The following is a 17,518-nucleotide window of genomic DNA, read 5'->3' as shown; positions in this document are numbered from 1 at the left end:
GATGCATTCACCATGCATTTATATGGTGATGTAGTGATATTGTCTGATTTACTCTTTATTTTGCTTCTAGCAACATCTTATTTCATTTTTTACATATAGATGAAGGCTAGTTACAGTGTCATTTTAGCATCAACATCTCATTTCTATCTGTTTTTCTGAGCCTTTGTTTTTTGTGGTAGTAAAATTATGTCTTTTTCCTCACATATTTCTTCTTTCATGTCTGTCAATATTGACTTTTCACCTGCTATGTTATCTCCCAGTCTCCTAGTACTGTAAGATCTATCTGCTGTTCCTCACAATTGTGCCTTATTTTTCCTTCCCTGACTAAATTCTTAACATTAACAAACCTTTCCATCTTCGCTTGCTCACTTTTGCATATCATGTAGGAATATGAACAATACGGGTCAGAACACCCATTTCTGTGCACTTCTCAGGTGACTTCACCCGAATGGTATTCATCATTTATTTCTGTCCTTTTCTTTGTATCTTGGCCTGCTGTTTCTCCACTCATGGATCTTTTCTCCTTCTGTGGTAGTTCAGAGGGTTTTATGCCTTTGACAAACCTTTCCAAATACCTGTAGGTAAGTTGAGCAGTGTGTGTCACTCGAATTTTTCTTGTCCATGTGTGTTTGATACCTTAAAAAAATAGGAGACTTGAGAAGCACAAGTTTGGCTCCTACCCAGTATATCATATTTACTCAAGTCCACTAATTTTGGACTATTTATTTATTTGTGTAATAATTTCTATTAACAGTCTCTACAATTTGTAAAGTTTGCACATGAAAGTCATTAAGTCATAGCTGCTCCTATCCTCCCAGACCTCCAGACTGTTTTTTAATTGACATCACACTTCTCTGATACCAAGCTTTTAAGCAGGAGGTTACAAGCTATCTAAGAGTTTAACTTTCTCACTCTTGAGTTTCTCTAGAACTTGGGTGTGAATGTAATCTGGGGCTGCTGATTTGGTTGTGTTTTGTTCATTTGTTTGTTACCTTTTTGGCTGACATTTCTACATGAATCAAATCTTTTAGTACATCTCTTGGAAAACCAGATTCTGGTATGGCAACCTCTTTAAGCACCTCAATTTCATTTATTCTTTGTGACTTTATTTCTTCTTTTTACTTTTTGACCACATTTTATACTGTTTGACAAGTGTTTATTTCGAGGGCCAGAGCTAATTTTTTCCTCAGTTTTGTCTTTGTTCCATTCTGCTTTTGCCTGTTAGTATTAAGGTTCATTTCTGTCTTGTTTTCCCCTTTGGATGGGTCTCCAACCTTTTGAGCATTTGCTTTTACTTCTAATACCAAATATATATCTTTTTAATGGGAAAAAGAAACAACTGCTTTAATATGTTTTATATAATCACAGATGTGTGCCGTCTCATCTGTTTCCTTCTGACTGGTTTGTCCTAATGAATATCCAAGGAGGTTTCTTTTATGGTTTGGTATGTTGCCTTCGGCCCCTGTTGATAAGGAATCTGGCAAAGCACAGCGGATGGCATGATGAAATCAGTACTTTCACCTGCAAGCAAACTTTGTTTTCAGGGATGCTGGTTGTCAGACTTGTTATGGATGCATCTGTGGTGTAACTCTTCATTTCTATCTCTGAACTACAGTTAAGAGATTCAATAACCTCTTAAAGAACGTTCAGATTCTTTTATTACTGTTGTGAGCTCCTCTCTTCTTGAATCTCTACACTTGGATTTCCTTACAAGTTTCACTCCTGAACATATTCTTGCCCAGTCGTTTCTGCTTTCTCTTGCTACTTGTATCATCACTACTTTCACACATTCTTTACCCTGCCTTTTACACTTTGAAGATGTTCCTAGTTGCATCTTGTCTCACATTCACTCTCTCCTTCAAATCTAATCAGAAGTTTGTTAAATAATTGCTGTCCAACAGCAGAGCTCATTGTGTGTTTATGTAGCCTAGGTAAGAGGAAATAATATGTGTCCTGAATGAACACTGTCTCTTTAAGAAGTTAGGCCTTACCTGGAGTGGGAAAATATGGCTATGGCACTTCAGCAGCTAGGAAAAATAGAGAAGCCTTGTCATGTACCTCACAAGACTGGAAATTTCCTGCAAATAAACACAGTATTTAAAAAGACTCTATGAAGATTGAGTTTTTCCATGATGGCCTTGGAATATCATTCTCATGATCCACTGATAAGGAAACAGAGTGACCGTGCTGTGACAGAGATATTCCAATGCACCCTTCACAGACACCCATTGCCCTGTGGGGAAAATGGAAGTTAAGAAAGCAGAAGCAAAATTTGCTATGATCTAAGACCACAAACCTTCATCTGACTGAAGTACATCTATTTATGTACATTGTGGAGAAGGTGAAGGAAGTGAAGTGTTTTATCTCTTGAACTGACTGACAAGCAGAAGGCATTGATGAAACTGTTTCAAAATAAGAGAAGTTTTTCTCTGCATGCTTTGGAACACTTAGATTCACTGTGTCTGTGCAATACACCTTTGTAATTTTTTTAATATCTATATCTGAAATCTGTGAGACATTAATTACCAGAATCTTGATTTCCAGAAAATTTTTAAAAGTTGCCTTCATAGTTACTGGCCTTGGTCTATATCTATATGGTCAGATTATGTCCAGTAGCTGTAATTTTCATCTGTTATTGTCAGTAAAGGTCCCTGCATTTGGAAGCATGTATATTCTTGGAACCAAAGTTAGCATCTTTTACAAAGTGATGACCCTACTTATGCTACTGCTTTAAAATAAACATTAATTGCCAGCCTACATAAGGATCTGCAGTCCTAGCAGTTCTAGGGAACTGCTCCACAGCAGTTCCCTAGAACTCCCTTCCTTTATATTTTGCTTTTAGTCAGGCTGTTATATTTAGGGTTGGTTCATGCTCTACACAGATTGTCAAAATTCATTTTGCTTCATGGTGAGTTGGGCAGTAAAGTAATCTTAAGTTTTAGAGCAGACCAGTGTTGAATTCTTCACTTTATTTATAAAATCAATTGATACCATAGGTTTTTGGAATAGATGCAAATTTATAAAAAAAATGAAAATTTAATTTTTATTTCTGTTTGCTTCATGTGGATTAAAGCTACCTGTTCATTCTGCAGTCAGCAAACTGTTGAAAAACATGTCAAAATACAAACATTTTTTGTACCTTTCTGTGTGACTTGAATCAGAAATGAGAGTAATTCCAGAAAGAACTTCTGGAGGAAAAAGATACTGTTAGTAAAATACAGAAAACAGCTTTTGGACATGAGTGAATTTTAATGTTTAAACTTACGATATGTAGTTGGTTTTACTAGTTCTGCCCCTTCTGTTTCCTGTTACAGTTTTGGTAGCACATTTTGGTTTGTTTGTAATTTTGGAGACAAGTTTCTGTCGTGCAGTATTATAAACTGAGCTGACAATAACTGTATTGCTTAAAAACTTGCATTTTGGTGGCTGCCCACTGCAGATCTCCAGATTTCTTAATGCTTGATTACTGTTCTGTCCATCAGCCTGGCTTCCCAGTCAGTGCCTTGCATGGACTGGCAGGTAGAAACAGGAATAAGAAGTTTACTAATCTCCTTGTAGGTAATTCACAATAAAAGGAGGTAAAGAGAAATAAATATTAGAAGAGGAAGAGGGATTGTGATGCACTTTTTTTTTTTTTTTTTTTTGGCACACAGGAGAAAATTTGCTAGCAGCATAATGGCATTGTGCACTGACTCCTCTGTACATTTGTGTGTTTAGCCAGTTACAGAAGCAGTAATTTAAGAACTATTGTCTTGCTGTTGTGTAAACACTTCAGATGTTTGCTTGGCATCACCAGTTCTGGAGATGTATAAAATGGAGAGCTGTGTAGACACTGTGATTCACATAAAAGCAAAATATTTGCTATAGATAAAGATGCCTAGTAAGGAAATTATAAACCACATCCCAAAGAGCATACCATCAAGAAGCTTAGTTTAGAAACATGAATACATGCCAAGTATCGTTATGTGTATTTGAAGTGAGAAAGAAATCCTGGAAGCTACCTATTTCATTCTGCTGCTGTGCTTGGATAAATTTGTGTGACGTTCAGATTTGAATGGTGGTTTAGAAATGTTGCTGTCTCCTGAGTGCCTTGTGCATTCTGTAATAGTCCTGGTTTTCACTAGCTCCTGAGCCTTTGCCACTTGGCACCTGGCCCTGTTGTGGGCCTGCCTGCTACAGCCCAGTTCCAGCTAGGCAATCAGAAGTGCTGAGAGCTATTTCTCACTTCAGTTTTTGTAACACCTTAGTTCTGAAGACAGTGATATAATGATAATTTTCTCCTAATGGAGGTGTCACACGATGTCTGCTGTAGAGTTACTCTCCTGTTACCCCATAGTTATCCCAAAGCAGGAGATGGGCTTATTCAGCTTTGCTGTGAGCACTCATGTATCTTTAGCCGGGTGAGGAAGGCTGTGGAAGGACCTGTGAATAAATAGACAACATGGTTCACCCAATGGAAATATGTTTTTAATGCATTATATATGGTAAAAATAGCAAAGAGGTTCAAATGTCTCATGTCTGAGTTTAAAAGGAAAAAACTACGCCCCAAACGTTGGCATGAGGCCTATTAAAAGAATGGGCTCCCAGTAGATTTCCACACTTTTGTGTTCAGCCCCTATTCAGTGCAAGGCATAGAGATGCTGGAGGAGGACATGAGCATGGGTTAAGGACATAATGAGCAGTCATATGGAATATGACCTAAATACATACCCACTGTCAGAATTAATGCACCAATTTATTAATTTAAGTTCCTTTTGTTAATTACTGCTAATTATGTTGAATTGAGCAGCTCCTGACAAAAGGAATCTAGAAAGAAAACAATTATTTATATAAAAAAAGCCAGGTTGGCATTTTTGATTTTGTTCTGTCAGAAACAAACAGGATATCTTGGAAAGTTTTGAAAGTTATGGTAAATACCTTCTGTACAGGAGATTAATTATTAGGGGTTACGTGAACCAAATCAGCTGCATGTGCCTGTATGGTCATGGGAGGACAAATCCTCTCATCTGGCATCCAGGAGGTATTGTTGTAGGTGTTCAGTATTTTCAAAACAAGTTTTCACTGTGTCAAAACAAGTTTCAACAGGAACATAAAAATACAAAGGCTCACTACATATGTATGTATGATCCATGCAAAAATTCTTTGTACTTCAGAAAGTGAATAATCAACTGACGTTGATAAAGCCTGGAGAAGCTCTTTTATAATTCTAATCTGCTATAGTGTTGAAATAGTTTATATAACAAGATTTTATTGCAAAGTGTCAGCATGATAATACTAGTCTGGAAGGAATAGGTCAAAAACCCCAGGAAGCCTCAGTCTATTCTTCACTCTGACCAACACCCTTCTTAATTCCTATTTTCACCAAATTTAATTGAAAGAGGGGAGAATGTTGCTGTTCTTGCTAAGTTATGAAGATCAGTCATCTATGGAGTTGATGTTTTTCTGTCAGGATTCAGCAGATTTGAAGAAACTTATAGATGTCTTGAAGCAGTTCTTCTAGGGTACAGCAGGAAAGAAATATGGGATGCAAAATTATGTAAATCCTAGAGGTACAATTCCTTTAAAAGAAGTGGACTGCAGTTGTGACAAATGCCTGGGATTCTTGGTTGTATCTCATACAGCTGGACAGGATACAATTCAGTCTTTACCTCAGTCCCAGAATTATTCAAACTCAATTTGCCTGCTGGACAATTCAGACAATAGAGAACTACTGAGGAGAATGGGTTCTACCTACAGACCTTGCTCCAGAAGACTTGGAAGGATTAAGTAGAACTATTCAAAGATTACCATGACTACAGGAGTGCCTACCCAAGTCATATCTATTAAAACTTGAAAAAGTTGAAGAAAAGAGCTCATATTTTCCTGTATACCTTCCCTGGAGTAGGAGAAAATGGATGTATTTGTCAAATACACTGGCTGCTATGATTTTGAATACACTAAGGGTCTGTAGTTAGAGCCAGATATGTACAGAATTAAACCACAGTTGCAGTACTTCCTAAAATATTTTACAATAATTAACTAAAATATTGAAATAATGGGTAGTATTTACGAATAAAGTTTTCTCTCAAAGCCAGTAGTAGGAAAAAAATCCAAATGCAGTAACCTGAGTCTACCTTCAGATGAGAAGGAACAAAGTACTTGTGCCTGATGCAGTGAGAGAAGGTCTCTGTGTCTCTGTGAAAAGATGAAGATTGTCACTCAAGGGCTTTAATTTGCCAATAAGGACACTGTGCTGGTAGTAAAAGCATTGCTGTACTGCTAAATCTGTTATTGATGTGGACCATCATGATGGTTTCATCCCCTTCTTTTCCTCAAATCATCTCTTGTTGGAAAAAGCGCTTGAAAGTCCCACATCTTGAGCTGGAACAAATATAACATGAGTGCAAAATGGGTGAATTTGAGATCTTGGCAGTCATAAACTGAGGATTTTAAGGGGAATATTCTTTGTGAATGACTTGGAAAGATGATTCATCACCCCATGATGATTGTCCGTGTCCCATACATAAAAAGCAGAAATCTCATTGATACAACATTGTGTATGCTTTTTTCCTCACAAAGTTTGTCTTGATGTTCTGCTCTGGATTTGCCACATTTTAAGAGAAATAGAAACACCTAAAGAACCCTTTTAACTTTATTACACCAGCAGCAACTAGAACACAATTGTATAGTTGGCTATAGTACCAGTCCAGCAAAAGCAACAGCAGAAATGAAGTGTGTTGGTGTTAGAATGCTTTCACCATAAATATATGGGAAGTGTTATTTGGTGGGATATTGCAGCTACATAATTTAAAATCTTTGTAGACTTTCAGCATAGGTACGTAAAGGCAAGAGGTATTATTGAGTAGTCAATACAGATTTTCTACCAACTGCATTTAAAAAGTCCAGCACTCAGTTACCCTAGGAAAAAAAAAACAGTACAATTAGAATGAAATTTTACAAAAGCATGTGAATTCTGAGTCAAGTATGTTTTAAGCATGGCAAACCCACACCCTGGGATTTAAACATGTATGGGCTTCTGGAGACCTTGTACCACACTCAGTGTTTCATATCACTGGAAAATATGTAAGCAGCAGGTGAGCCAATTCTGCCTTCTTTTAGATACTTACCACTCGTAATAATAGCAAGACTTTCTTTCCACCAGATAATAAGGTGAAGGAAAGAAGTGCTTTACTCTCAACAGATGTCCTTGAGCATAGCACCTGGAATTCATTGTACTGTGTCAAGTATATATTGTGGTTAACTACAGCAGAATGTGTTGTTTTCTGGAATGATGAAGAAAAATTTCCATAGAAACTTCATCACTTACTACCTTGAACTTGGAAAATGACCATTTGAGGGAACAAAAACAAATAGACAAAAAATAATGGGGTCTTATAAGAAGCTCAGCAGAGAGTTAGACATGTGCCCATAAGTGTATGAAGATTGGCACCCACTCTAGGCTGAAAAGAAAGCAACTTTTTAAACACTGTTTAAACTGAGATCTAAACCATTATGAGAAGGATGCAACACTCAATGTGTGTTTTACTTACTTTACATGAGTGTTCATTGTACTCAACACTCACATAAAGAATATCTGTGTAGTTTGTACAAATGAGTTTCTCTGTACTTACAGGAGAATTTATGCAGGTCTTCTGAGCTTGGTGTAAGGTCAGTGTGATACAGACCCACTAAGAACATAGTAGATGAAAGCTGGAGAAAGAAAGATCTCCATCTTTCCCAGAAAGGAGAAAAAGCATTGATCAAAGGCTGATTTCTGCCATTTGACACAGCCCTCAGAAGCCATAGGTGAAGTTAGCTTTCTTCATCTTCAGTGTAATTCAACAGGTAACCAAATTACTGTTGTTGGGTTTTGTTAATAACAGTTATCCAGAACTGAAAAGCATACCTAGTGTATAAAAGTAGTAATTTCAAAATAATTTAGAGACAACTTGAGAATATCATGTGGCAAAGTTTTTGAAAAAAAAAAAAATCAGAGATTTTTATATGAACCCCTGTGGTATAGCACAGATCATAGTTATCGAGGGTGTAAATTCATGTGAATGTATTGATATGAATAGGGTGTGAGGAATTATCTTTTTCCAAAGTTCATGTTTATATTCACTGTTTCTCTGTGCCTGTATGTACAGGATGCTGGAGTGTGAGTGTTTTCTCTTGATTTAAAATCTTTCTATAAGGAATAACATTGCATGTGAAAGGTGCCTTTACCATGCAGAGTATTGTCCTTAAAAAAATTTGTATCTCAAAGTTATTCATGTCATCTGTTGTGACACAATAGTTTGTGTCATGGTCCTATTTGGGCAGAAACATTTGGGCAGTGCACTTTGACTTCAATGCCAGATGGTCAATAGATGAAACTTACTCAGAAGGTGATTGGTGTTTCTTTTCCTTCTTACTGGTAATCTCTGCAGAGATTGTTGTAATTAAAATGTTGTCATTTCCATTTCACAGGAAATTCAGGGATTTTAGCACATGGTTTTGTCCCAAACTTTGGATGAGAACAAAAAATTTAGAAAAAATTTTCTAGAGTTCATTAGAGTTTCACTTTTCCTACTTCCCCATCTTCTCAATCTAAGTGTGCTGTAACTGGTACAGTCAGGTGTACTGGCCTTTTGGATCTCTTAGTAGGGCCTTTTTTGTTTTGGTTTGAGGGGTTAAGAGAGTGGTATTAATTTTATTTTTGTGTGTATGTGTGATAAACCATAATTATCTCTGATTTTGTTTCATCTGAGATATTTAAGGTGTATGGGAGAGGGACAGAAATGGAGGAACATAACCTGAGTATACTTGTGGTACTGCATTTGCTTCAATCTGGAGAAGACCAAAATGATAAGGGCTACTTCAAGGTATAAAAAGAAAAATAGCAGACATTGAAAATGCTGAAGTATTAAAGGAATTTTTTTAGTGTATGGAACATCGCCCAGGGGTTAATATGAACTTCAAGTGAAATAACATCCTCTTTGAAACAGTACATCTGATCAGAATGTAGACAGGTGTTAGACTTAGTTTTGCAGCAAAGGATACAAGCTCTCTTGCAGCAATCAGTGAAAAGAAAGGATGCAAGTGTAGATAAAGTTGGTGTGGGAGGGTGTTTTTGGTATCATAAGCATTCATTCTGGAATTTACCCAACATTAAAGGCACATATGATTACTGCATATAATGCAGTAAGTGTGGGTTTAATACAAAGTACAGAAATACTATAAAGGAAAATAAGTAAAATGTAGGAAAATAGTTCTGATTGTATCCCATTTAATGATTAAGAATTTCTACAGGAAGAGGGAAGTTTTCAGTAACATTTATCAAGTCAGTTAAGATCATGTGCATGGAAGAGAATCTGCAGAGAAGCTATCAAAGGGGAAGGGAGAAGCTATTTAAAATAAGCAAGCAGAGAAGCATAATTAAATGTTAGGACAGATAAAGCAAGGACAAGTGAAAGGGATAGACCCTGACACTGACAACATGCAGGTGGTACTCCATGAGCTAGCAAAATACGTAGAATTAAACAGGACTTACAAAAGCTACAATTTCAAAGGTGTGGTAGAAAAAACACAGATACAGAAATGGCACTCAGCTGTTGAGATCAGGGGACAGGCAGACCTTCTCAGCTGGTTTATGTACATGTGTGTGCCAGCATGAACAACCACTTTTGCAGGCATAATTATGAGGGTTGTTTTCTGAACTTTGCTTCAATAAACCAAAGTGTGTTCTGTAAATACACAGCACAATCTGTATATGCTATAAAATGCGCGTGCTGGTTGTCCTCTTTCTGGTTTCCATTTCTGGGATCAGCTCCTCAGTCCAGAAATGCTTTTACTTTCCGTTGCTCTTTTAACCTTTGGACAGCATCTCATATCTGTTTACAGCTTGTGCACAAAAGCTGACTGCAGCTATCTGGTAATTAATTTGCCAGGCACAAACTCAGAAAGAGAGAGGAGCGTTCTCTTTGTGGTCTTGCAATGTTTCTAGGTGTGAGGAGGTATGATTGTTGTTCAGTGATTGCCAAAGCTTCTACTGCAGTTATGAAACACATCATGATTGTGAAGCTGATCAGTGTGTGTTTGCTTCAGGAGGAAACCAGCAGAGAGATCAGGAATGTAATAAATGACATTGCAGCTGTTCTCACTTTAGATCTCTTCTTGGTGAGGAGAACGGGAGAGAAATTTACAGAGACCAGTGATAGAAATAGAAAATAAGATTAAAAAAAAGAGAGAAAGTGAAAGTTTGATGCAAAATGTAGTAGGCAGAAACCAAAGGCAGAATGATGAAGCAACTTTTAATATAACTGGCAAGTAAAGGGCATCCCTGGGACATGTAAAATACATTTATTACGTGGTTGAGTATGTCAGCAAAAAAACCTCAAAGTACAGTTCTAATTCAATTTTGGATACGTAGGATTAGCTCATTGTATTGATTTATGAGTCACTTGAACCTTTGTAAAGAAAATAGACTAAGATCCAAAATATACAAAGCACACTTTAATAAAGAACATTATCCTATTAATTTTGAAGTTTAACAGAAGGAATTACAGTTCATACAATGTTGTTAGTATTTATTTGCTGCATTTTGTGTAAACTAATGCCATCAGCAGTGACAGTATTGAGTCAAGGTTTCTGAGAGAGATAAAGAGCTTATTTCCTACAGGTATCCTGACTTCTCCTCACTATTTTTCTGCTCCATTGCCTTGTCTGTCTTTGGGCCTTGTGTACTATATGTGAGGCCTTTTCCAGATAGGGAAAATAGGAAACGTGGGAAAGTCCTTCAATTTATGTTTTTAAGATTATTCCTTCCTAATCATATACTTTCTGTTCTTTTCACTAGGACATATTTCAAGACATTTGTCCCTCAGTTCCAGGAGGCAGCATTTGCTAATGGGAAGCTTTAGACAGCTTCAGGCATGGAAACTATACTGGACAGATCCTTCGGTCTGCACATGTCGGCCCAGAAGAAGAATGCCTGGAAATGGCTTGGACTGTCTTGATAGGTGCTTTCTTGCCTCTGAACTGGTTTTGGTAGCTTCAGTTTTTGAAACAAAGACCTCACTAGCATGCTTAGAACTGAATATTTGGTATTAGTCCTGCCCCTTTGCCTCTGCCACCACCATTTCTTTCTGTATCTGTTGGATTAAATTTAAAAGGGCGTGTATTGATATGATAACACTTTCTTGTGCCAACAATGTCCTGTGTGTTATGCCTTGTTTCCTTGTCTTCAGATGTTCTAAATTGGATTGGTTTTCCCCATGGAAATATAATGTAATGTGTATATTTAGTTAACATTTTCAGCTTATCCTCAGAAAACATGAAACTGCTGTATGTACAGGGAATGCCTGACAGACTGTACAGTGCCATATTCTGCCTTTGGAGGTTTGTGTCTCACTGTGGTTGTTACTCTCACAGGTATGGATATGAGTTGCACACTTCAATTCTCAGTGCCTTTCCAGTGGATCTGAAGTTACTATAGCAAGGTGTTTGAGGTTTGGTGGTTTTTCTAATGCTTCTGTTGAAAGCTCATCTTACGTGAAATGTTAGGTTTTTATGCTTTGTTTTTATTTCCAGTTGTACAATTTTGGTGTTTTCCTAACAAGAGTCCCTTGCCATTATGAAAAAGTTCTACTTCTTTAGTACCAACATGCAAGTAACTAGTTATTTAAACCAATATAACAAAATAAAGCTCTTTCTTAGATGTGTAATTTTGCCAAATGAGATAAATACTATTATAAAGCAAACTTTCAACAAAGGAATGAATGATGTCTTGGAAAATAACTGCTGAAATAACGTAGGGCTATAGATATTTAGCTTAATGCTTAAGTTCAGCGTATCTTCTCAGAAAATATTTTTAAGCGTATATAACTGGAAACATTGCCTCCCCTAATTCTGAAAGGCCAAATGCAAAATTCCACCTATTCATCCTTTCTTTCCTGCTTGTGTCAGGCGTACCAGTTGGGACTAATGGTCACGATGTCACTTCCCCAATTAATTTGTGAATAGACCAAGGTACTTTCCAGTAAGGAATAAAATTAACAGAGTATGTTGCTTATAAATGGTATCTGGAAAATGTGCTCTACTTCTGCTAACTACAAGGAACTAAGTGAATAGTATACAGATGATACAGTGGAACTGGAAAACATTTAATTTTAAATTATTCACTGTAGCATCACATGCAAGGAAGTCTTGTCAAACTACTTGATTGGCAGTATTCTCCTACCCTTTCTACAGCTTGTTATTTCTCATGAAAAACAGTGCTTTTCAGGGTTTGTATTCACCTAGGAAATACAGATGGGTTTGAGCATTGAAGCTTAATGATTAAGAATTATGCAAATAATTTGCCTCTAGAAACTACAAGTATTTTTAGCTAGTTTGTGGGCAAAATTTAATTTATGTTTAATACTGACGTTCTTGGCTGAAAATTAAGCTACAAAACTACAAACAAAATCAGAAGCTTTATTGTAAGTCTGCAGAGAAGGCATATTCTGTCCTGTGACCTACCCCTTTGTGATTCTCAGTGCATTTTCTGAGGACTGTCAACAGTTTCAAAGGCCTGAGCCTGAATTCCCTCTGCGGAGACATTTGCATGCATAGAGCAGATGTAGAAGGTAATGGTTTTTTGTGAATAGCAAAATCATAATTGAACAACCTCAAGTGACTAAGAACAAAATATTGTTAGTATACTGGGATGATCTCATGTTTGCATTTATTTAGGTAAAGGCCAAAGCCACAGACGCATATTCAAGAATAAGCCAGCCTTGTGAATGTGGTGGGAGAAGGAGGATGGCTAGTGAAAAACATTTCTTCGCATAGTATTCAAAATCTGATAGAAACAATCTCTAGCCGTCTTCAAAAGGTATAAACCAAGCCCTTGAGTTGCATCAGCACATTCCTGGAATCTTACATTTTATAAGTTTGATTCGGTGTTGTACCGATTGCCCCATGAGCACAGTGTGTGCTTTTATATACCTGATTGCCCAAGTGGCACCAGTTATTTATTTATTTTATTTTATTTTTTCAGAAGTTATCATAATTCAAAAGCTAGCAGTTGTAAAATAGTTTGAGAAGTGGTCCGTTCTTCAGAATTTAGATTTATTCTCCACCAAAAATGCATCCTTCACCTCAGTCCTAGTCATTTTGGACAATGAACTGCTTTATTATTAAAGAGTTTTAGAAACCATGTAAGAAAATATTTTGAGGGTACAGAAAGCCTAAACCAGCAATTCATTGTGTTAAATTCAATAGTTTCACCAACTTTTCACTGACATACATAGAAACAAATCAGTAGTTTCAGTCTAATTTTAACATCATGCTGGTAGTATTTTGGGGAAAAAAAAAAAAAAAAGAGGTAGAAAAGGTGAAAAACTGTACTGTTTGTGTTCAAGGTAAGCTTATCAATTTTCAGATTAGAAGAAAAGGCATTTTTGTTACACTTAAAGAATATTTTCTTTATTTCAAGATCACCCTTTACTCTTTGACCTACATATTTTATGAAATAAAATTTTATGGTATTTTGTGATCCCTTTTTAGTAGTTCTCAGAAGTATTGGGAGTGTTAGCTCCCAAATGAGGTATTGAGAGGAGAGACACTGAAATGAATGGAACCTTCTCTCCGGGAGAATTACCATATAAATACTATACCAGAAGAGAGGGTTTGTTTGAAAAATTTTATGTCAACCCAAGTATCCATTGAAGGCGTTTAAGTTAGCCACAAAAGTTGGGATCTAATGAGTTGGAGTTATTTCTGTTATCTCCTGTTTTATTATAATTTCCATTGTGGCCAGTGTAACTGCACTGAGACTCTCAGCACTTCCTTCCCTATTATGTGATGTATGCAATTGAAGGGAACAGTCAGACCTAGGCTATTTTCCTTGGCTTAAGAGAACCACAAAACATAGGAGAAAAATGGCAATGTTGCAAACATATCAAAAAGCCGAAACTCTACACCGTCCTAGTTTTGACTGAAAGAATGCAGGAAGTCTTGAATTACTCAGCCCTGCTCATTCACGGTTTTCCAAAGGTCCTTAAATCACAAACTTAGAGTCAAGCCTTCGTTCATCTGCATACATAATCCACTGTCCTGAAAGTAATGCCAAATCTTATGGATTCAAAGTTAGACTTTTTGTGAACTTGCTGGAAAGACTGGACAAACAGCTGGAAGAATAAATAAAAGACTGCACCATACATCGTTTGACCTTCATTGATCTTTCCATTGTGATGGCCACTGCTTTGTTGATTGGCATTTTTCATTTGCTAATCAGCACCTCTTGGTTCACTGTCCTTGAACATCTTCCCATTTGTACCGAGAGTAGGCTTGAGTCAATTTTTGAGAAGAGATCATTCCTGGAGCTAGCACAGGTCTCCTGTGCATTGTTAAACCCTCCCTAGGGATGTTTCTCTGTATGTTCCCTTTCTGTCACCCTGTCTGGAACCTACAGCAATGAGCATCTTCGGTGAATCACTCAGCGGATGAGATTTAGCCACGAAGTGCAGTACTGTAAGTCTCACTTCAGGTGGTTTTACACACAGATTTTTACCTAGGAAAGAGAGGATTAAATCTTGAGTACTCTCCATTGAGCAGTGCCCCCTAAGACAAGGCTGGGGGTTTAGCAGAGCTCAGAAATCTGTTTAAGTGAGGAGCAGATGCAGCTTAGACATCTTTCTGTGTCAGTACCCTTAACCAGAGAAGCTGCAGGCAATAGAAACCTGTAGCAGCCCTGTGAGGGTCACCAGTGCAGATCTGAAATACTTTTCTAGTACTGTGTCTGTGCAGCAGTGACATGGAGATGAAGGAGAGAGTCCTTTGTCAGTGCAGAGGGGAGTTTCTCACCTTTCCAGCTTTGTAAGAAAGATGTGCTGCAAGCAGGTAGCAAGCTTTGGACATAACTTATGACCACAATTGTTAATTATGGGGTGCTGTTCCTTGCCCCGTGAAACAAATGAAGTCTGTGACCAAACTGAACTGCCAGTGAACACTTTCCTTAAATTATTTATGTCTCTGTAAATGATGCATTGTAGCGCTCATTAAACCTAAAAGTTACTCTTACTTTTTAAATGTTACTGAAAATCCCTTAAGTCATCTCATTTTCAGTTTTTATTTTCAGGTCTCTGTCCTCTTCTGGGACAATTTTGCCTTCGTCCTTACTAGTTGCTGCTATTTTTAGCAAACTGGAGTTCATTCTTTTAACAAGGCTACAAGGTGTACGCCACATCTCGTGGGCCTATATTAAATATAGAATTATTTGCTGTAAGAGTAGGTAGAAGCTGTTTTTTATTTACTAAGGCAAGTGTTGTATTCTCCACAAAAGAAGAATTCTGAGGAGAGGCTATTACCAGATCAGAGAGGATAATCAATCATGCTGATGGCGCTGGGTACATTTTTTTTACCAGCTCTTCATTTCATTTCCATGTTAGCAAATTAGCAGGGGCAAAATGAATTGTCCTTTCCTGAAGGAAGCCTGCACATAAATAAAGCATTGATCAGACATTATCTTTTCCTGTTTATACTTTGCATCAATAGGGTTTGCCCCTACAGGGAAAGCCAGTAAAACTCTGAAAAACATCTATAAACAATGCAGGGAGGGTTAATATTTTCATTTACTGATTTCTATAGATTCAGAGAATAATTTCAAACTTTGTTCTGGGGGAAGGTAAACAACACAAATATCAGAAATATGCAAGTAATTTTAGCTATGTAGGAAATAAAAATTTAGCAGTTGAAGTATTATTCTGCAAGAACTCAAGGGTTCTGTCATGTATTTCTAATAGGCATATGCCTTGAAAGGCCATGACATGTAGTGATTTTAGTCCTGCTTTTCTTATTCTATTCCCTGTCTGATGTTAAAGAGCTCAGTTCTTGGTTCCAAGGCACTGCACAAACACCATTTTGTTCAAGTGGTAGCTACCAAACGAAAAGGTAAGGGGGGAAACCAGTATGGGCTGCTGAAAATAGGTCTTAAATAATCAAGAAATCAGAAAGGAAGCAAGGTTTGACAGCTGCCCTGCCACTTGCTGAGTCTACAATATATGGGCCTTTAAATGTGCACCCAGTACAAAATACAGGAGACTTTTCTTGCAGTGCTAAAGAATAAAAGCAGTTCTAAACAACAGGAAGTAAAGCAAGCATTTCATTGCAAAATACACGCTACAAGTGTAACATTATTTGTGTCTACAGCTCCCTGTGTTTCTCCTGTCACCAGAAATGCTGAAGAATTAATGCCTCGTGCTGCAGCTGCCCACAGTGAAAATTGATCCTTGGGGTACTCCGTGTTTTCATCCAACTCTAGTTAAACCCTAATGATGCTTTTTCTGTCCCTGAGGATGGCAAAGCAGTACTGGGGAGCAGCAAATCTTACATTGTCAGGGGTTTCTGTTCCACTGCTGCTCCATTTCAAGCCCTTGATTTGGGTGGGGTGAGTACTTTGTAAGCCTTCAAGCCTGCCAGCAATCAGGGTACATTTAATTTCCTCGTGATTTATTTGAAATGGTTCAAGCTGATCCTAATTTGACATCCTGTTTCCCTTATTCCACTGTCCCTTTCAGCAAAGTTTTTTCAGTACTTGTTTAAAAACCAGAGCCATCGAGGTTATTTGTGTCTTTGGAAGGGGACATAGCCCTGGTGCAAGAGTCGCAGCTCGAGGTTGGAGCCGTGCGTTTCTTCCCTGAACTGCAGCGTCAGCAGCAGCCCAAGCGTCGCACACCCCTCCCAGCAAACCTCACTGGAGCTGCGTGTGACAGGCTGGCAAGCTGGTGACAAAAACCCCGACCCATTTTTCAGTTTTCCACAGGGGACCACCAAAATGGTGTCTGCTGGCTCAGGCACTGTGTGCAGCCTGTGAGATCCCAGCTGCAGGAGGTAAAAGGCCTGGGTTGCTCATCAGCAGGGACTAGGTTCATATTTGTGCCCAGCACAGGAGCTGTGCCAGGCAGAATGCCACCCTGCTGATGCTGCTGAGGCCAGGCCTTTCCTCTTAATGCCTTGATAGGAAAAGGCAGCTACAAAATCCTGCTGCAACTCAAATACAGCCCTGCCAGCTAGGCATGATTTCTTGTGTGTTTTGGCCAACTGAGCCTGCTCTCTGCTGAAATAGGCACTATGGGCATGCTGTGTTTCCTAGACTTTCTGCACTATCTCCTTGTCCCTTGTATCCAGTGGTTGCTGTGTCTCAACACACCCATTTTCCTCTTGACTGTAGGGGATCTCTCAGGGATCTCACGGGTGAACCAGGAAAGAGGATGGCTTCTGCTGGTTTCAGCAAGAAGGAGGTAAGTTTGGGTGAATGAGTTGGGTCTGTGAGAATTGGACTTGTCCTCCTCAGAGCACCCACATCCCTGGTGGCCAAGAAGGAATGACAGCTTCTGTCTAATGGGGTCAGATAGTAAATGGAGCCGTTTCCGCACGGTGGTGGCTGGTGTGTAATTATACACTGGGCCTGGCGTGTCTGGTCCTAATAGCACCCAGGACTCTTGGGAGTGACTCAGCCTCTGCTTGGGGCTAATTATGGGCAGGTTGCATGAAAAACCCCCGCAATTTGATTCTG

General features: G+C 38.2%; 1 protein-coding gene across 2 annotated transcripts in view; it reads left to right on the top strand.

The window, feature by feature from the left end:
- The window catches only part of BABAM2 (BRISC and BRCA1 A complex member 2), a 167,911-nt gene extending 152,887 nt beyond the window's left edge, over positions 1-15,024 (top strand). For both annotated transcript variants that reach the window (XM_033056139.2, XM_033056141.2), the window contains exon 12: positions 10,817-15,024. In XM_033056139.2, the coding sequence (XP_032912030.1) occupies positions 10,817-10,880 (64 nt within the window). In that variant the 3' untranslated portion in view covers positions 10,881-15,024. The remainder of the gene's footprint in view (positions 1-10,816) is intronic.
- The last annotated feature ends 2,494 nt before the right edge of the window (positions 15,025-17,518 follow it).

Source organism: Catharus ustulatus, chromosome 3, assembly GCF_009819885.2.
Source record: "Catharus ustulatus isolate bCatUst1 chromosome 3, bCatUst1.pri.v2, whole genome shotgun sequence".
Taxonomy (NCBI): domain Eukaryota; kingdom Metazoa; phylum Chordata; class Aves; order Passeriformes; family Turdidae; genus Catharus; species Catharus ustulatus.
This window is presented reverse-complemented; position numbering and strand designations above follow the sequence as displayed.